Genomic DNA, 21248 nt, shown 5'->3' on the forward strand with positions numbered 1-21248 from the left:
GTAAAGGAGGGGGACCTGACCCGATCAAGCAGACATTGTCCCAGAGGTGAGCTAGTATCCACAGCATGTTTATCATTGACCAGCCTCCCTCTTTCATGAGAGCATCAACAAAAGCTGTATTTACATCATCTTTACTATCCTCTTTTCTCTCCCTTCTGTGTTGTTAAAAGGAGATAACTCTTGTTTAGAGCATCCACTTAGCTAAATAAAGCATTGAAGTGATTTTTTTAGTATAGGCAAAGGAAATAATACAGCCTGGGGATTGACACAAAGAAATATAGCAATGACCAAGTTAGAAAAAGGTTTATTTACATGTCACCTAGCCCCACTGCTACTGGTAGGAAACACTGATAGGCAATTATAAACCTTGGTGAAGACAGCTCCCTATGCTCAGGCTTTCTTTTAATCAAGCTGTTTTCTCTGATTTATAGTAATTTTTTTCTTTTTAAGCAAAGCAAATACGTTTAATCAGTTCACTTCATAGGCTAAAGCAATAATATAACTGACAGCGTTCAGGCTGATTGTGGGACTTTCATTTTCTTGGGAATCTGTTTTGGTGTTTTGGGAGCTTTCTTGGCTGATTTTACAAGCTTGCCCCCATGAGGTGTCACAAAGGATTTTGCTGCTGGTTTTTTGGGAGTCTTTTTCAGCTCCTTATCCTTTACTACTTCCTTTGCGATCCCGGGCTTCTTGGGTTGTTTCTGTTGAGCTGGTGTTGGCAAATCTGTCTCATTTTCAGCCAATTTTAGTTTTGTTTTTGGAGTCTCCGGAGCCAACGATGTCTTTCTCTTACCAAGTGGTGTCTTAAGTTTTCTGATCATATTTACACCTTTTTCTGGAGTCTGATTTGGTTCAGTTTTCTGTATTTAGGACATGGGGAAAAAAGTGTCATCCTACAACAAAGGACACATCGTAATTGTTTTGCAAGACAAGATTGATAAAAACATTAGCACTAAAGATCAGTGCCATCTACTGAATAGAATATTCTCTGCTCTAACTCAATTAGTCATATTTCAGGTAGGCTGTGCAAGGGTAAATATAAACCAACTCAATCACAAAAGGGTCCAAGAAAAAATATTTTCACTGATACTGTACAGAAAGAGAACAGACTTAAGGAAAACATACTGAGTAGTTGAAAGGTTGTGCTTAAATAAAAAATCCAAGATGACTATTTTTCATTTTAGAACAACTTTGTAACTTATGTTCATTCATTTTCTCTCCATTGGATATTTAAGACAGACTTGCTAGAAACGTCTGCAAACTGAGCATGGTTAACTTCATAGTTTTGAAGAAATTTTAATTATATGATCCTGAGTATTTCCATTCCCAGTAATGACTTGATCAGTATGAAGAGTCCACCAAGGCTTTCAATTTTTAATAGCCTTCGGTTCTCCTATTTTGTTGCTATCAGAAACGTAAATTATATGTATTACTCCACAAAAGATCTGACGTTACCTCTCCCCTAAATAGTGACCTCCACTCGGGCAAAAGGAGACACATTTAAAGAGATTTATTTGATTCATAACTTGTCTCAAAGCTGTTTTATTTCAAAAGTGAGAGTAAGGGAATGAATTGCAATCAGGCAGCTATGATTATCTATGGCAACCAGTCCATTTCCAACATACTGATGTAAAACAGTTTGATGAAATGGTACATAAGACACACCTGGGCAGAATATCCATTTACAGAGTGCATAGTTTTCGTCTTTTCAAATAGCAGACATGTGGAAAATGAGCTGACCAATCTAATTAAGATTTTGGACACCTGGAGTGCAAACAGCAGATAAAATTTCACTCCAGAAGCCATTGTTCTCTCTAAGAGAGAACCTATTATTTGTGCTAGTCAGAAATGCTATTGTTAAAATAAATAAATAACTTCCTGTCTGTCTGTAAGAGGCTTGTAAAAAAAATCCCAAGAGAAAAGAATCCCTTGCTCTTGTGATATCCCCAGGAATACATGTTGCACTCCAAGAGTATTAAAACATACTGCCCTGCAAGCATTAGGTTAGACATACCAATGATTTAACTTGCTCACTGTTTCCATTAGCCTATCTCAAGCCTTTTCTTTGCTAAAGGTAGACTTCGTCCACATTCAAAATCTTCATTAAGTTAAAGCTAAACTCTAGATTTCACAAACTTGTTCTTAAATAGAATTACCTCCTTCCCAGCTATACTGACTTCTGTTTGAATAGGAACAAGTTGTGGAATTTCTCCATCATCCTCATCTGGTTCTGTGACTGCCAAGGTTTCTGCTTTTCTCTTTTGTTCCGTCTCAAGGTCTTTGGTAGTAGCATTGTTCTTCTTTTCAGCTGTCACTTTGGCCTTAGTTGAAGTCTGTTCTGTAGCTGACTTCGGTTTTCTTTTCTTTCCTTTCTTTTTCTTACAGGAAGAATCAAAACATCTTCAGTTACACATCACCCCTCCACCACAGTCCAACGCAATATTACAAATATACTGATCTATTTTACTACAAAGGCAAGAATGAGTAGTTCACTATTGCAGAACTTCTGAAACTGAAGATCTTGAAAGAGTGTTAACTTTTAAACCAACACTAATTACAATCCTTCGGTAACAGCAATTTTATAAGCAATGTTATCATACATCTTGCTATTCAGCAGTTCAGATTTGGCAACAGGCAAGGAGGAAACAATGCCGAGTTTTACTTTTAGAGAACTTGCTAAAGGCATTGTAATCCTGTATGAATGACATACATGGACTAATATATATTGTATTACTATAGATAAATTACATGGTTTAGTGGATTATTATTATATCTACATTTTAAAAAATTCTTCCTCCTCCCTGTATAGAAGTTATGCTGACATCAAAATTGACAAGTTCAAAGTGTAGAGCTGTGAGCAATTAAGCAAAAATCAACTATTTTAAGTACAGGGAAATCAACTGTAGAATTCAATGTAACAAAATAGCTGACACTCTTAAATTGATGAAACAACATCCAAATAAGACAAAAAAATTAAAATAACCCAAACTTTTTAGAGTCTATTACCCAAACAATATTGAAGTCATAGTTCAGCTGATGAGTAATTGATGCATCCTCCTGAGCTGTGCATCAATTTAATTAATACGATTAAGTATTTATTTTCATCTTTTGTATTTTCCTTATAAAAATAACTGAAGCCGCATAACCTGGCTGGTCCATGAAGACGACCAGATCTCAAGTTAGAAATAAGGATATAGAAAAGTGAGGGAATCCCATCCTCTACCAGTTTAAGGGAGGAGACTAGCAACACTATAGGATTACATTTCCAACTTGCCACTACTTCAAGTAGAAACAGTGGTTTCCTATTACCATGCACTGTTGTAAAAGCATGCAGTCATGCTAACAAGTGCTGGGTGAGAACAGTTCAACATCACTTGTGTACTGCTGCCTGTGTACTGCACCTAGATGTCTGGCAAATATCCCCAATGCCAATGTTAAACTTACATGCCAAACACTTTATTCCATAAAGGTAACCATATAGCCAGTTATAGCACCACCTTATGGAAAGGTATTCTGTAAAGAAGTTAGTAGGAAGTTTTTACCTGTACTCCCTTTTGATGGAGAGATGGCTGCTTGTCAAGCTCATCTAAATTGCAGATGTATGAATTGAAGATTGGGAGAGCAACAGATTTCAGTGTTTTGAGGTGAAGAACTTTAATATTTTTCCAATTCTGCAATAATTAAGAAGAGTAAATATAAACAAAGAAATGCTTAAATCAAGTCCAAGTCACATTCTAATTTAATCATGTGATAGTACCTTTGGCAACTTATTGGAAATCACCTCAGAAGCAACAGTGACATTTTCTAATAACTCATCAGCTTTCATTCCAGTGTGACCTACACGTGCTGTACTGAAAGAAAAGAGAGGTGTGCTGTTTATCCTTCAGTAAAACAGACCTTCTGACTGAACCACTTGCTTTTAGGCATATCAAAAAATTGACTATGAGTACTGTCTATTCACAATGATCTTAATTAAAAAAAAAAGAATGCTGGACTTCACAGGGAAATAAGATCTATTGTAACTACTATTTTATACTAGCCTTTTCAGTATTTGGACACTTGTTTTTAGTTTTTGTTTTGCAAGATGCTATTAAATCTTTAAAGAATACATATATTTATAGCAGGAACTAATCATGCCTAAAGAAGTTATAGAAGTCTTTAAAAATAAAATAAACCAAGGTGGGGAAATCTTAAGAAAAAGATACTTCAATTCGTAAAAACAAGTTGTTGTCTCTCAACAGTCATAAGGGTAAAGTTTTCAAAACCAAGTGACTTAATTTCCTAAGGCCTGTTGACTTTCAATGGGATCTAGGCTCGCGAGTCCATTAGGAGCTTTTGAAAATTTTACCCATAAATCTTCAAGCTACCGATGTACATCATTAGAATAGCTAATAAGTGTTATTCCCATCATAAAATAAAGATTTAAAATACAAAAAAGAGGATTGTGTATTAATATGGCAGTTATCACTGATTTACAGAAACAAGACCTCGTACAATAGAGTGTCCTAGTAAACTGATTTGTTATTAATGGTAGTAAATAAACCTATGCAATCTATTAGGCCACATAAAAATTCAGCAGGATGGGAGATTAACACTAATGTTTAATGCATTGTGATGATTAGGGCTATGTCGTCATCTCCTTTTTTTTTTTTTTTTTACAGTTACAGTGAAGAGGTCAAAAAGCTATCTCCTTGTCAAAGTTTCTATTAAAAAAACAAACCCCAGTCTCTCTGTATAAACCAAAGTCCACTGCAAGTACTGTGCATTTTGGTGAACCTGTACCTCACTTTATTCAAAGCCCTACTAGAGGGAAAGTAAATAAATTAATTTAGTATTGTATCCTGACAGTACTGTTAGGATCACAATACTATCCTTCAAGTGAAGCACAAGCTAAAAATCGATACTTACTAACAACACCCCTTGTTGGTAACTGGAAGTATAGTTCCCTGGATATGTTTGTTTAGTTCCTTAGCTAGATTCTTGGCTTTCAGGTTTACAGATAAAGGTGCCCTAAAAACAGAAAAGGAAAAGAAAAACAATTCACTAAGAACAATTCAGCTTCCCAGGACAATATGGTATAAACATGCATTAGCTACAGACTTACTTTTTGCTTTGATAAAAGTGTTTCCCTATATGTGAGGGCAAAAGCCTTCTAATTCGATCATCGGCCAGGAAGAGGTTAAATCTGTTCAGGAGACGACGCTTTGCTTCAAATGGTTTGTATTCTTTTTTGAGAGTTTTATATGAGATGATCTGTAATGTGAAAGTAATGTTAGGATTAAACTCCCTTGCAAGAATGAATGGAATACTTCTATGCTTATATACAACTGAATGGCATGACTGCCAATCCATTAAGACTTCCACATTAAAATGTACTCTGTTGTCTTCTCTACTTTATTTAAAATAGTGACACGTTATTTATACAAATAAGACCAACTGAAGAATGCACAATGCTTTTTTAGTTTAGAAAAAACAGTAATAGCTTTCTTTTTAAAAAAATCAAAACAATACAGATGTTAGATATCAATAAAAAATATATAACCATCAAATGGTAGCTGAAGTACATATGGTCACACATAATCAATCCAAAACTACCCATTTCAAAAAACAAATTTAGACTGCTTTTTATTCCTAATAGGACATAGGAGCCAACACAGCTGAGAATGGGAGAACTGTGAATTGTTTCAGCTTGTGTAAACAAACTCTGCTTAACAATTCACACATCAAACACTATATAAGTTTGTGTAGTAAATAAACATGTTAAAAAGTATTCAATTTTCTATTTATGAAAGATTATCTTATTTAAGTCATATGACAGTTAATGTTGAAACCAGATTGGCAGACACTGAAAAAAGGTTTCTAAAAATGCTTTAAAAACTATTTTCAAATTATTGTAAACTAAGAGCATGTTGAAAATGAAGCAAAAGAAGCTATTAATTAATAAGTGTGCTCTGATATATTTTGCTTGCATAATACTGAAAGCAATGACAATTTTACTCATTTGGGTAAATTTTGAAGTTTTGAAAGTTTGGTAAGTTGGAGAAATTTGATTAGAAGTCCTAAATTTTGAACCATCTGAATTAAGTTAATATTTTGCATTAGAAATCACACACCTGTTTTTCTTCTTTTGAAGTTTTAAGGAGAAAAAGACAAGACATTATTGTCCCACATCATATTCCAATGTCTTCCTTACCTGGCTGATACTTGTGATCCCATTCTGGATCAACAGTTTCTTGTACAAGTTTTCGGTCTGTTCTGCAGATAATTCAGGTTCATCTTTTGTGAAGAGGCAAACTTCAGATGTTTCTGGTCGAATACCGTGAGGAAGTGGTCTATAACAAGAGGGTTAGAAAGGGGGGGAAGCATTCAGAGAAGGAATACAAATCTCCCTTTCCAAAGTTAGGCCTACAGAGAAGTTCAAAATCACTAGAGTTATGAGTAGTGCAGAAAGACCGTAGGCCCCAATCCTTCAGTGACTTAGGCCTGCTCTATACTACAATTTTACATCAGTATAGCTACATCTGCCCGAGAGAAGTAGCTATACAAACCTTACCCTGGTATAGACCGCACTAGGTTGATGTAAGAATTCTTTCCGTTGACCTAGCTACTGCCTCTAAGGCAGGTGTACTACCTACAGTGATGGGAGAATTCCTCTCATTGGCGTAGATGGTGTCTACACTGAAGCACTGCATCTGTAGCATTTTAAATGTAGACATACCCTCACATGCTTAAGTACTGAGTAATCCCACATACCCCATTAGGGCTACTAAAAAAGTATAAAGATAAGGATATGTTGAAGTCTTTGATGGACTGGGGTGATTAGTAGATAGATCTGTAACTTCTCATGCAGCATCACTGTAGCTCAAAATAAAATTTGGGTCTCACATCTACTAATCAATGGCACAAAAGAAAGTAGGAATCTTTTAGCGATTTATAATAGCACTGAAAAAACATTTAGTGTTATTTCCTGAACTGAGAAGAATGCTTAAAAACAGATACCAACTGCTCAGAAACCAAGAGGACTGGTGTACTAGATACAGAGATTATAGGCCTAAATCTTGTTTTATTTATAACTAATTTGTAACTAATCTAAATGACTTCAAGTGAGTAAAGTATGAAGGATCTGATCCTTTATATATCTGACTCATATATCAGATATGATGGAAACTGCCATGCATGCTCAGTCAGTGCTCCAAACTTTTGATGCTACTGACAATTATTGAAACCAATAAAATGATTTTTTAAAACATTGTGGTCTTGGGGGGATACCAACAATGAATGTAAGTTAAGTCCACTGCATGCCATAGCAGATGAAAAGTATTTATTATGGAATACAGAAAATCAGAGCCTTTGAGGAAAAACAGAAGTATAAGAATTCTTACATTTTGATAACTTGTTCTTGTGGTGGGATTTTCCATACTGTCACCATTAAGTATACATTCTCGTTCTCATTCAAAAGCAGTTCATCTGTGTTATCTTTGGTCTTTGTGTATGCAAGCAAGGCCTGCACGGCCTTTTTAACCTGGAAGGGTAGAGAAACAGCAACAAGGTAAATTAATGTTAAGGCCGGCCCTGAGTTCTCCTATTAGCGTCAATCAAAGTGAGTTATTGGCAGACACAGGCTCTACGGTTAGGACTGCCTGGCAGGCCATGTGCTCTCTCCCCTCACCAGAAGGGAGATCCAGCTTTACAGGTAAAATGTGTTCAGTTTGCCTGCACTGATGTTCCCCCTAGATATAGCACAAGTCACTGCGGAACTGCTTCTACCCCAGGGACGCGGTTCCAAGCCCTGTCGCCTCCCGCACCCCATGCATCGACCCCTGATACAGCAACAGCCGAAGCCGTGCGAGCGCGAAGCCCCAACCTCCCTCTCGTCCCCAGCGCCCAGGCGGAGTGCCAGGGGAGGGCTCAGGCGGAGGAGCTGCCCGGCCACCCGCGTTAGAGGGCTCAGGATCTGCTCGGCACAAGGCCCCGAGCCCGCCCGCCGTGAAAAATCTTTGCAGCGATTCGGGCCTCCGCGACACGCGAGTCAAGCCGCGCTTGGCCGAACAGCCGCTGGTACCTGTGCGCGATCCAGCTTCTGGCCCGGCCCCGCCATGCTCCCGAGTCCCCACAACGGACCGACACGTGTGTGGAGGTCCGACGGCCCCTGCGCGCGCGCACGCGCAGACCCATCTGCGCGGCGCCCCGTGATGACGTAAACAGCGACCGCCAGTTGTGGGCGGTGCGGTGACTGGCTGAGTCTTTTTGCTTGGCGCTCCTCGGAGGAGGGTAGGGGAGGGCGGTCTGAGGGAGGGAGCTGCGGGCCCAGCGGGGCGGTCTGAGGGGAGGGAGGGAGCTGCGGGCACGAGGGGCGGAAGGGAGCTGCGGGCACGGGTTGGGGAGGAGATCGCTCTGAGGAGCACGGCAGGGGGAGATCGCTCTAAGGGGGGACGAAGCTACGTGGGGGGAGATCGCTCTGAGCCGGGGAGGGAGCTGCGGGTACCGGAGGAGATTGCTTAGGGGTGGTACGGAGTTGCGGGGGAGGAGATTGCTTTGAGGCGGGCAGGGCCGAGGGGGATGGGAGGACTCCGAGGATGGGAGGGAGCTGCGGGCACGGCGTGGGGGAGAGTGCTGAGGGGGGTGGGAGCTATGGGCACACAGGGAGGTGTGAAGGTGCGGGGGAGGAGCTGAGGGCATAGGGAGAGTGCAGGGTCCAAATGGGGAGGGAGCTGTGGGCACAGGGAAAGGGCGCTCTGATGGGGAAGGGGCTGCAGGTACAGGGAGGATGGTTGCTGGCGGCGGGGTGGAGTTGTTGGCATAGGAAGCGGGGGGGGGGGAGGCGCCGAATAGGAGGGAGCTCCAGGTACAGGGAGAATAGGGATCCAGGAAGGGAGGGGCTATGTGCCCAGGGAGACTGGGGATACAAGGAAGGGAAAGGAGCTGTGGAAACAAGGGGGATGGGGGTCCGGTGGGGGCATCTGTCATGACCCTGGCTTCCTACCATAATAGCATCAGGGCAGCTCTACCAGTAGCTGTTTAGTGATGGGAAATTTCTAAATGAAAGTCTAGTATGCTGCAGGGTTCAGCTGTTTTTACTTGCAGTTTTGACCAGGTTTGCATGACGCAGTAGTAGAAATACCAGAGCCCTGTCTATGATAATGGCTCAGCCACACTGCAGCTGTAGTGTTGCTGGCAGTTGCTATACAGTGGAGTCACATCTTACGCGTAGGTTAGGTTCTAAAGTCAGCGCGTAAGGCGAAAATCGCGTATAGTCAAAATTACCCTTGAAAATCCCTTAAATTGCCCATAAAGTACAGTATGCTGTACATGGCTTTGTGTCTACAACCCTGTACAGTAACATATATATAAATGTATAATGTATACAGTAATGTACAGTGTATAATAAAGAGTACATATGCAAAATATAATTTTACAGTACTGTATTTTTAATTACAGGGGGTACTTGCAGGGGGTCATCAGGGCTTGATGTTGATCCAGGTGACGGAGGTGACGGAGAGCTTGGATGATGGAGAGCGAGTCATAGATGAAGTGGTTGGCTTTGGTTCAGCTCGAGAAGTTGATTGTGTAGGCTCATCCGCTGCTGGTTGTTTTTCCTTGAAAAACATGGTGATCGGCAATGGTCACTGTTGTCTCTTGAACTGCTCAAACATTTCTTGATACGGTCTCAAATCATTCATAATACTACGTGTGATTTTGAGGCTTCGTTCCATAGAGGGATCATATTCAGAAATTAAATCATTCAAGTGTTTCGCTGCTTGGAACACTTCAGCAAATTTATGAAGATTCCAACTTGCTGGCTCTTCCTGTTCATTATCATCATCTTCGTTTTCTGTAGATGATTTTATCAGTTCCTCTAACTCTTCGTTAGTCAATGTTTCTCTATGGCCTTCAATTAATTCTTCAATTTCTTCCTCAAGGATGTTGACGAAGCCATCACCACCCATTTGCCTGGCCAGCTGAACAATGCGTTTCACTTCTTTGTCAATGGTTGAGAAACCCTTAAAATCATTCACACATTCTTTCCATAGGTTCCGCCAACATGCATTGACTGTTTCAGACTTGATTGCATCCATTACCTGTTTAATATAAGTGATGCAATCGGCAATGATGAAGGACTTCCAGCACTCCATCACATTAAGATTGTGATGAGCATCCATAGTGCTATGTATCCGTGAGAACGTAAGCCTCATGTACGTGGCCTCGAAATAGCGAATCACGCCTTGTTTGAGAGGATGGAGGTGGTATGGGGGGGGAAGAAAGACGACTTCAGTGTTGTTATGTGCAAACCGGAGTACAGCAGGGTGGCCAGGAGCATTGTCTACGAGCAGCAACACTTTAAAGTCAAGTCCTTTCTCTTCGAGGTACTGCTTGAGCTCTGGAATGAAACACTTTTGGAACCAATTCAGAAATAATGCTGCCCTCACCCAAGCCCTTTTATTTGATTGTCAGAATACAGGCAGGAGATTTTTGTTCTTGCCTTTTAGGGCATGGGGATTTGCAGCCCTGTAGAGCAAGGCTGGATTTATTAAATGCCCAGCTGCATTGCCACAAATCACAGTCACACGGTCTTTAGCTGCTTTGACGCCAGGGGCTTATCTTTCTGATTTCGAAGTGTAAGTGCGGTTGGGCATTTTTTTTCCAGAAGAGCCCACTCTCATCAGCATTAAAAACTTGTTCCGGAAGATAGCCCTTTTCTTCTATGATTTTCTGTAATTGTTCGGGGTAGGCTTTTGCTGCCTCTTCATTGGCAGATGCAACTTCACCAGTAGTCTGCACGTTTTTGAGGTTGAAGCAGTTCCTAAAACTCTTAAGCCAACATTGGCTGGCTTTGAATTCCTTCTCATCGGAAGGCTGTCCCTTTTCGGCGGGAGGTTTGAACAGCGCGTAGAGGCCAAGAGCCTTTTCTCGCAAAGTGTTGCCATTGATAGGCACACGTTTACGGTTCATGTCTTCCAGCTATAAATTTAATGCTTTTTCAGTCTTCACTGAAGTCTTATCATGCACCTGGCTCGTCACCTTAGCAGTTACTGGAGCACTTGATGCCGCGGCTTGACAAATTTATCTCTCTCGAATCTTGATGGCACGGATGCTAGATTCGTTGTGGCCATGTTTTATGCGCCACGTTGGAGACCGACATACCGTCTCTCAATAAATCCAACACAGGCAGTTTTTCCTCCAGCGTTGGAACAGATTGCTGTTTCTTCAGTTGAGCATCAGATGAAGTAGTTGGCTTGTGTTTAGGGGCCATGTTGTACGAAAAATATGTACAGTATCTTTAAACACTAGAATCACACTCAGCATGGCGAGTTGTTCACACTATGAGAGGCACACGAGAACTGAGACTGACTGAGGGAACAGCAGATTCACATCTCACGCTCACTCTGAGGCATACGCTCATTGAGTGGAAGGGTGGGCGGAATCGCCCACATTATTTACAGGTATCTTGTTGTTTTTCTTTTTTTTTGCCGAGCACATATAGTTAAATTTGCAAAAGTTTGCATGTATGATGCGACTCACCTGTAGTTGCATATGTAGACAAAGCCAGACTCACCAGTGTCAACTTGCCCAAAACAAATACTCAGGAATAAAATCTAGCAGGCCTGACACCTGGTTTCCTACTCTGAGCACTAGATTTAAACTTTGATGTGTGTATATTCAGGCATCCTATCATGGGGGCATTCTTTCTTAATGAGTTCCCCTATTATTTAGGGCTGTTGATTAATCACAGTTAACTCACGCAATTAACTCAAAAAACTTAATCGTGATTAATCGCAGTTTTAATCACACTGTTGCAAAATAGAATACCAATTTAAATTTATGAAATATTTTTGGATGTTTTGTTACATTTTCAAATATATTGATTTCAGTTACAACATAGAATACAAAGTGTACAGTACTCACTTTATATTATTTTTATTACAAATATTTGCACTGTAGAAATAAACAAAAGACCAGTATTTTTCAATTCACCTCATACAAGTACTGTAGTGCAATCTCTTTATCGTGAAAGTGCAACTTACAAATGTAGATTTTTTTTTTTTTGTTACAGAACTGCACTTCTTTACAGGATATTTACAGTGTCACCTGAAAGTGAGAACAGGCGTTTGCATGGCATTTTGTAGCAAGCATTGCAAGGTATCTATGTGCCAGATATGCTAAGCATTTGTATGCCCCTTCATGCTTTGGTCACCGTTCCAGAGGAAATGCTTCCACACTGATGACACTTGTTAAAAAAATGCATTAATTAAATTTGTGACCAAACTCCTTGCGGGAGAATTGTATGTCTCCGACTCTATTTTACCAGCATTCTGCCATATATTTCATGTTCTAGTAGTCTTGGATGATGACTCAGCACATGTTCATTTTAAGAACACTTTCACTGCAGATTTGACAAAATGAAAAGAAGGTACCAATGTGAGATTTCTAAAGATAGATACAGCACTCGACTCAAGGTTTAAGAATCTGAAGTGCTTTCCAAAATCTGAGAGGGTTGAGGTGTGAGCATGCTTTCAGATGCCTCAAAAGAGTAACACTCCGATGCGGAAACTACGGAACCTGAACCACCAAAAAAGAAACTCAAACTTCCACCTGTGGCATTTGACTCAGATGATGAAAATGAACATGAGTTGGTCCTCACTGCTTTGGATTGTTATCAAGCAGACTCCGTCATCAGCATGGACGCATGTCCTCTGGAATGATGGTTGAAGGGACATACGAATCTTTAGCACATCTGGCAGGTAAATATCTTGTGACGCTGGGTACAATAGTGCAATGCGAACATCTGTTCTCACTTTCAGGTGATGTGAACGAGAAGCAGGCAGCATTATCTCCTGCAAATGTAAACAAAATTGTTCATCTGAGCAATTAGTTGAACAAAAAGTAGGACTGAGTAGACTTGTAGGCGTAAAGTTTTACATTGTTATATTTTTGAATGCAGTTATTTTTTGTACATAATTCTTCATTTTTAAGTTCAACTTTCATGATAAAGAAATTGAACTACAGTACTTGTATTAGGTGAATTGAAAAGTACTATTTCTTTTGTTTTTTATAGTGCAAATATTTGTAATAAAAATAAATATAAAGTGAGCACTGTACACTTTGTATTTTATGTTGTAATTGAAATCAATATATTTGAAAATTTGGAAAACATCCAAAATATTTATTTAAATGGTATTCTCTTGTTCAATAGTGCGATTAATCATGATTAATTTTTTTAATCATTTGACCGCCCTACTATTATTGTATACTTCTCCCCCTCTGCAAAGGGATACAAGGAGGACTGTTCCAGTCTATTCTAGACGCTGAAATCCCTATGAACACAATAAGAGAAAATGGGTAACGTGAAGAAATACAGGGAAAATCAGGGGACTGTATCCATGAGAAACCGAATACCTGGCCTAAGAATACAGTACTAGGGTGACAGGGCTAGAGCTATATGGATTTTACCTTTGGAAACCAGGATGAGATCTGATGGAGAGAAACAAATGTAACAAATCTGTATGTTGGGGGATGGAGGTTTTTTTTTTTTTTTTAAAAGGGTTAGTGCTATGTAGTGTTACATGACATCCCCTCTCACCTCCCACACACCCTAATTGACATGTGAGGGGTTTCTGAACAACATGGTCTGTAAGGACAGGCAAGGCCCAAAATGCATTTCTGCTCTAACCCTCTCACTCTTCAGCTGCAGTGCTTGTAGCAGGTACAGAAACAAAGGCAGCAGGGAGGCCATGCTTGAATAGATAGAGTTGGTAGTTCTGCTCATTTCCCCCCTTTATTTTATTCCCTCTGCCTTTCAGCCCTGCCCTCACGCCCTTCTGTGAGATCTCCTTCTCCAGTTTGTTGCTCTTCTGATGTGCCAGTACCAACAGGATACAAAGATTAAAATACTCTGGTCTCTGGCACACTCCATGTAGCGATTTCAGATAGCTGGCTCTAGCATCTACTGCAGGAGTGGGCAAACTACGGCCCGTACGCTGAATTCAGCCCGCGAGCCGGCCTGCGAGCTCCCACTGGGGAGCAGGGTCTGGGGCTTGCCCTGCTGCAGCACTCCAGCCAAGGCTCTGGGCCAGGGCTGCACAACGCGGTGCAGCTCCGCTCTGGCACTCCAGCCGGGGCACAGGACCCGGGGCCGCACCACCCGGCTGGGCCCCGCTCTGGCGCTCCAGCCAGGGTGCAGGGTCGGGGCTGCTCCATGCGATTCCACTCCAATGGGAGCTGCAGGGGCAGTGCCTGCGTATGGGGCAGTGTGGAGAGCCGCCTGGCCACACACGAGCCGGAAAAGGCACATGCCACTGCTTCTGGGAGCCACTTGAGGTACGTGCTGCTCAGAGCCTGCACCCCTAAGCCTCTCCCCACGCCCCAATCCCCTGCCCCAGCTCTGATCCCCCTCCCACCCGCCAAACCCCTTGCTCCCAGCCCAGAGCTCCCTCCTACACCCCACACTCCTCATCCCCAGCCTCACCCCAGAGCCCTCACCGCTTCCTGCACTCCAGCCCCAATTTTGTGAGCATTCGTGGCCTGACATACAATTTCTATTCCCCAATGTGGCCCGCAGGCCAAAAAGTTTGCCGTCGCCTGATCTACGGGGTAACAAAGTGGAGTGGTTAATGGTGATTTCAAACTTTTCTCTAGGTAAGAGATTGGAGTAGATTAGCAAGGCAGTTTAGGGTTGCTGAAATCTATATATGTTACTACATGTTTCACCCCTGCACATCTGCTATCAGTGTGGCAGAATAGCTTTCAGATGGTGTGGCCTAAACAACATAGCTAGAACATGTTTCTTCTACCTGTTGGTGCATTCCTGGCACAGCAGGTGTGGGACAAGGAAGCTTATGCTAAAATCAGAGAAAGCTTTTTAGAGCTTGCAGATAGAGGGCAGGGTCACAGCACAGAGGGGTGGTCCCAAAAGCCCATTGCTGTGATGCATTAGGATGTGGAGATCAGCATTTCTTAAAATGGATTTAGTGTTAGTGAATTGTTGGTCACAAAATCTAAAGTGCTAACCTCACACCCGTAGAGGCTCTGCAAAGTGAAAATGGTAGCAAAACAGGTGACAACAAAGAACGTGTGTGTTTTAGGGATCTTCGGAGAGAAAGAAGATAAGATACAGAGACCTTAAGTTTTATTTCTATATTGGGGGGTGGGCAGGTAGGCCAACAGGGCCACATGTGAGGGCAAATTACAGGCCTGCCCATGCCTTGCAGTTGAGGAGGGGGGGCAACCCCCATCATGTCCCCCCCCCAACTATGCCCATTCTTAAGACTCCTGTTTCAGATACTGGACATACAGAAAGATGGGGATAGAGGGACGATAATCATGGAAGTTAGAACATTGAGGCCTGATCTAACTTACAAATTAAATCCATCTAGGTAAGTCACTCAAGGCTATGAAAAATTTCTTTGACCTAGCTACTGCATCTCAGGGAGGTGGAATAATCACAACAGAAAAATCCCTTTATCTATGTATGTTACAATAGCACAGCTGAAGTAGCTGTAGCATAGACATGGTCTGAGTCAGTCTCCTCAATGGAAGGATTGTCTATGACGGTGGCTGTCAAATAAAAACTGCTCTTCTGAGTCAATGTGTGGGTAGTACATACCAAAACAAAAAGCTTAGTTTTTCTGCGGTTTTAAGTCAGCAAACCAGCGGTTGGAAAAAAGTACAATATAAACTAGGTAACAACTTGTGAACAATTTGAATATAAAGTAGGTCACCATTTGTGAACAATTTGTAATGATTTTGGTTTATAGAGCTGGAAAGAGCCAGTTTTAATCTAGTTGATTTGGTGCCATATTTGTTCCAAGATTAGAAATAGAATAAGGAGGAGTTCCAGAAGTCATCAGTTGCTGTAAAGTCTGTTTTTACTGAAGGATGAAAGATGTAATTATTAGAAATGGAATTCTAACCTTCTTCAATGCCTCTGTGTGGTTTGAATGAAACAAATTAGAAAAAAATTTAGCTAATTAATTGATAGTCAATTTCTGTCTTAAAACCATGTGACTAATGGGAATATTATTTGATCAAGACATCCAGTTTAGCCTTCGGGCACAGGTAAATAAACAAATGTGTTTTAAACACTATCTACAATGGAGTTAAATGTTTACATGATTAGTTTTGATTTAGAAAGTTCACACTGCATAATTGCTTCCAATAACAAAATTGAATGTCATTTTCATTCATTCTGAACATGATGTAAAGTTAAAGGATAAATTATAGCAGAGTAATTTTATCTTCACAAATTTTTTTTTCTCATACACACAAGTGCAAACTTTCCGTATATTTTTACCCAGCTCCAATCCATACCCATAATGTGGTGATTCCTGGAATGACAAAAGTGTGTAGTATTCCAGCTTTTGTCATCTAAACCAGTGCTTTTAGACCTCCCTTATTTTTTACTTAATATTTCTTTGAAACGAGCGTACAAGGAGCATTAAAATTTTCTACTATATCTAGCAGGTCTTTGATTTTGCAAACAGAGCTAGAGCTAAAAATATAAAATTAGATTTTTCTTCACTACTCCCTAAGGAGTCCAGATTTTTTTGAGAAGTGTTTTTATTTCTCCAGACTAGGTCACTTTTTCATTGGTGGCAAATTTCCGAAATCCATATGTTATCAGGACATATGTACTACTTGCCTTAAATTGTAGAAGGAAAATAAGCAGAAATGTAAGAAAAACATTTTGAGGAGGAATACCCAAGGAAACTATTATTGGAGACATTGGAAAATTTTGCTGTTGTTCCAAGAGTACATTCATTAGTTATATATTTTCTGTGTAATCTTAGACTACACTCTTCCTCTCCCCAAGAACAGGGATCTGATAAATGCAAATAAGAATAATCAAGTTAGAGGTAAAGATTATGGACATTTACACACAAAATAAAAATTAAAAACAAATGCTTTAAACACAAGGGAAGATGTCAAACTTTAGTACTAGGGCCCTACCAAATTCACAGCCACGAAAAACGTGTCACAGACCATGAAATCTTATCTTCCCCATGAAATCTGGCTGTTGTAGGGGAGACCAGATTTCAGAGCTGAGTGGCTGTAGAGCGGAAGCTGCTGGCCGGTCACCCAGCTCGGTGGCATGGTATGGTAATGCTACCTCCTTACTTCTGTGCTGCTGCTGGAGGCAGTGCTGCCTTCCGAGCTGGGCGCCCAGCCAGCAACTGCCCAGCTCGGAAGGCAGCAATGCAGAAGTAAGGGTGGCAATACCAGAACCCCCCAACACTAGCCTTGTGACCCCCCCACCCTCCTTTTGGGTCCATACCCCCAGGGTTACACCACCATGACATTTACAATTTAAATATCTGAAACCATGAAATTTAGTTTTTAAATTCCCATGATTGTGAAATTGACCAAAAGGGACTATGAATTTGGTAGGGTCCTATTTATTATGATCCAAGTTACAAATAGTTTTTGTAGTCATTTATAAGTAGTGTGCATATTGTCATTGACACAGGCTGGGGTTAACCTTCTTGTGGACTAGTGTTGATGGCAGGAAACCAAAAGCAGATTTTTTTTTTTAATTGGTATTTGGAGCCTCAAGCCAGCACTTCTAAATATGAGGGGAAAAAGATCTGATCGCTCTTTTTATTGTTACCAAAGCCATTATTAGAAGTGACATGCAATGGAAAAACCGGTTCCAATCAGTGCCTTTCTTCTTGACGTATGAAGACCTGAAAAGGTTTTCAAAACTTTTAAATTGCAGCAAGGACGGTTTAGGTTGGACATTAGGAAAAACTTCCTAACTGTCAGAGTGATTAAGCACTGGAATAAATTGCCTAGGGAGGTGGTGGAATCTTCATCATTGGGGATTTTTAAGAGCAGGTTGGATAAACACCTGTCAAGGATGGTCTATATAATACTTAGTCCTGCCTTGAGTGCAGGGGACTTCACTAGATGACCTCTCGAGGTTCCTTCCAGTTCTATGATTCTATGAAAACAATAGTGTTTTAGTTTATCTTGGAAATTGTAGGATTAAAGACCGTTCTTCTCTGTTTTTTCTAGAAGTTGTGGTGGAGGATCAAGAGAATTGGATTGTGCATTCAGCCCTTAAAGGGACATATGTGGTTAATTTTTAACTAGAACACCTGTTCTTCCAATTTAGGTGTTTTAGTTTTTTTTGTCTTTTCTTCACAGTGGTCTCTGTTCACATTACATACCCCTGACTTATTTCCTCCTATCCAATTCAGCATCTTGACCTGTCTCCGAAGCTCCCTAAATATCTTCATCAAACTTTATCTGGTACAAAACTTCTCACCTTTCCTTCCAAACCCTCGGCCCCTTCTCTTGCTGTTAATGCCATCATATTCCCTGTCACTCAACAGTGGTGTCATGTTACACTCCGTTCTTTCTTACCCTACACACCTGTGATGTGGCCAAATCCTTCTAGTTACTATTACTTCCTCCATAGCATTTCTAAAGGCCTATTCTTGTTTAAGCTTTCATTTCCTTCCACCTTTTCCTCTCCCCTATATACTTGTTACTTCCCATATTGAAATCAATGTCTAAGCTTGTTAGACAGCAGCTGACTCTTACAACGTATTTATACAGTGCCTACCACACTGGAGTGTCTTGATTGTGCCATCTATACACTACCACAGTATGAATAATAGTTATTTCCCTTGAGTAATTAGGTTTCACTTCCTAGCTACTCATTCCCCAAGAGAAGGAACCATCCCTACTTCTGTAATTGTACAGTATTCAATACCATGGGACCCCATTGTGATTGGGGCCTCGGCACTACCGTAAGTAACTGCCAATAATAAACTGTTAGTTCTGCAGTGGTCCATAGTTTCTCTAGACAAGCAGTACAAGCAAGATCTGACTTACTAATATTAAAAAAGAAAGTACTTTAGAAAAATTCTTTCAGGCCTTTATACACTGTGTAGAAGCCAGGTTCTCCCCACCCCGCCCCAATTTACATGACACTGTTGAAGAACAGATTCAGAGCCTTCTACAGCAATCAATGTGTAAGTTATTCAATGCAACTCAACCAACCAGAAAATGTGGAAGAACAAATATCTAAAAGAAGTGTAGTGGTGGATGTGGAAGGTTTTCTGTCCTGTCCTCTATTTCATAGAGTTCTGTTATCCAGGGAACTGAACTACAAGCACTCTGTAGGCAGGCGGTGATTATATAGTGTTCTGAGGTGAGCAGAAGTAACTTTCATCGGCTTAATTCTCCATATTTTTCTTTAGATTGCCCTACAGGGACAGGTTAAAAAAACTTGACCACCTGAGGGTGGTTTAATCAAATCCTAATACTTCTTGGAAGAGCTTTTGTATGCAGTATCTTGAGCCGCTCTCAAAGAATTGGAGAAACCATGCTTTCTTCCACTCTGCCAAGCATATTTTTTGGCAACAGAAATCCAACTAATGGTGGGACAGGAGTCAGAGTTAATATGAAATATTTTAACAAGAGAAGACAAAGGCTATTATACCCAGAGCTCAAGGTTCTCCAGCATAAATATCAGCCTAGTCAGAAGTTATCTTTGTGGGATATTAAGATTAGAACCAGTGATAACTCTTCTCCACAGGGGGAAATAAAGTGACTGGATAACCGAGCTCTATACCACACTGATGTAAATTGAAAACCTACCACTTTCCTTATGATCAACAGCTATCTAAGAACTAACTTTGTGGGTATACTTTTCCTTACGGATCCCACATGGGGTTTGTAAAGAAGCAGATTCAGTCTATTGACTTGCTGACTGAGCAAGTTTCTTGGGTGAGAAAAAGCCATGAAGTCTTATATGGAGAAAACTCCATTTGCTCAGGTTTCAGCAGATTATCTAAACATTCTGCACTAGCAACACAAAAAAGGCTAACATTTATTCAGACTCCTGGAATTGTTCACCATCTAAAAATACCCAGTGTCTGAGGACATATATAGACCTCTCATGAAGGCTATATTTCTCATAGTGACCACAACATTTAATGAGTTCATGGCAGAAATTATTCATTAAGCAGTTTTCACTGGGCATCTTGTGCCACTGAGAAATCTGTACTTCAAGCCATATCACCAGCAAAGATCCTTCTGGAATAAATTTAATAAAGCAGCTAGTTTTCCAAAGAACTATCCCCAGTAGATGGCTAGTGCCACTGAAGTGAACAATTAGCGTAAGTATGCATCAGGAAACTGGTGCCAGCAAATGTATAGGGTTTCTGCCTATCTGCAAATATGACCAAAGGAATATGGCATACTCCCAGTTAGGTGGATGATTAGCATGCCCAAAGCCCTATTTTATGTGGTGTTTGTTTCCTCTTATAACTAGCAGGAAAGAATGAACTATCATTTTTCATGGTACAGAATAATCAGGACTCTGCTACTCCATATAAAGATTTTTTTTCATTTAATCATTACATATATTATCAAGGCTTTCAGTTCAATAACAAAAGATCTAAATCATGTAAGGTCAGTATAATCTATTTATCAGTTGATACGTCATTTCCTTATACTCAGTTCAACTCTTCACATCTTAGTTCACATTTTTTCCTCTTATGGCTGGATAAATCCTTTATTTCTTTCATCTTCAAAGTAGTATGCCATGTGTCTTGACAGAAGGAAATAAGGATTCAAAATGACAACTGTTTAAAAAAGTTTATTACATTGAGGAACTTATTAGCAAGTAGTACTTATTTCAAAACAAAGCAGCTGCACCATTCCTTTTTCCTTAATTATCTAAATTCAGCCGTCAATTGTAGTAAAAACTGCACTAACAATAATAATGTGGTACGAAGATTTAATGGAGTACATTAAACTTATGCAATTTGAAGAAGATTCAAAAAAGTCAACGGTCAAAATAGGATAACGGTATATAGACATATTTAGCTCTTATACCTAAAAATGAAGCCAAATGCCCTATACTTTCACTTTGCATTTTGCTATTAATATGCTTAAAGGTTGTAAAATATTCAAACAGAACACCTTACAACCTTATCAAATTTTTGTATTGCTTTAACAGGATCTACAACCTATGATTCAACATATTGTTAATGCACTTCAATCTTAATTCAGTTTCCCTTAACATACAAGGCAGTTTTAACTGGATTTATGTTAACAGGATTCAAATGTACTAGATTTATGATGGAATATATTATCCTTTACAGTTCCATGTACCTGTTAAATTTCCGTCCATCAGTTGATTTTCAGGCTTCAGTGATGAATCTGTTTTCAATCCATGATCAAACTAATCAATTTAAGTCCTCATTACAAGTTTGCTCACAAGTGATAATTCAGGTATT

At 40.2% G+C, this 21248-nt stretch overlaps 1 protein-coding gene across 2 annotated transcripts; it reads right to left on the minus strand.

The window, feature by feature from the left end:
- Positions 1 to 284: 284 nt before the first annotated feature.
- Positions 285 to 8186, minus strand: RSL1D1 (ribosomal L1 domain containing 1). 2 transcript variants are annotated; one of them, XM_077828617.1, is made up of 9 exons: positions 8063 to 8186; positions 7383 to 7522; positions 6194 to 6332; positions 5105 to 5253; positions 4909 to 5010; positions 3758 to 3851; positions 3543 to 3671; positions 2178 to 2378; positions 285 to 860 (listed from the first exon to the last, which is right to left on the minus strand). In XM_077828617.1, exons 1-9 carry the CDS (start codon positions 8096 to 8098, stop codon positions 513 to 515), a joined length of 1338 nt encoding a protein of 445 aa, XP_077684743.1. In that variant the 5' UTR covers positions 8099 to 8186; the 3' UTR covers positions 285 to 512. The 2 variants fall into 2 exon arrangements, with proteins under 2 accessions (XP_077684743.1, XP_077684742.1); XM_077828616.1 differs by having other exon boundaries at positions 2157 to 2378.
- Positions 8187 to 21248: the final 13062 nt, after the last annotated feature.

This window comes from Eretmochelys imbricata, chromosome 10 (genome assembly GCF_965152235.1).
Source record: "Eretmochelys imbricata isolate rEreImb1 chromosome 10, rEreImb1.hap1, whole genome shotgun sequence".
Classification (NCBI taxonomy): domain Eukaryota; kingdom Metazoa; phylum Chordata; order Testudines; family Cheloniidae; genus Eretmochelys; species Eretmochelys imbricata.

What these genes read in the sequence shown, in the direction of transcription:
- RSL1D1 (XM_077828616.1), bottom strand. Translation starts at nt 8,098, where the DNA reads ATGGCGGGGCCGGGCCAGAAGCTGGATCGCGCACAG. An exon ending in TCCATCAAAAGGGAGTACAG is followed by an intron (nt 2,379 to 3,542) that starts GTAAAAACTTCC and finishes TCTTCCTGTAAG; the next exon opens with AAAAAGAAAGGAAAGAAAAG. An exon ending in TCAGTATAGCTGGGAAGGAG is followed by an intron (nt 861 to 2,156) that starts GTAATTCTATTT and finishes TCCTAAATACAG; the next exon opens with AAAACTGAACCAAATCAGAC.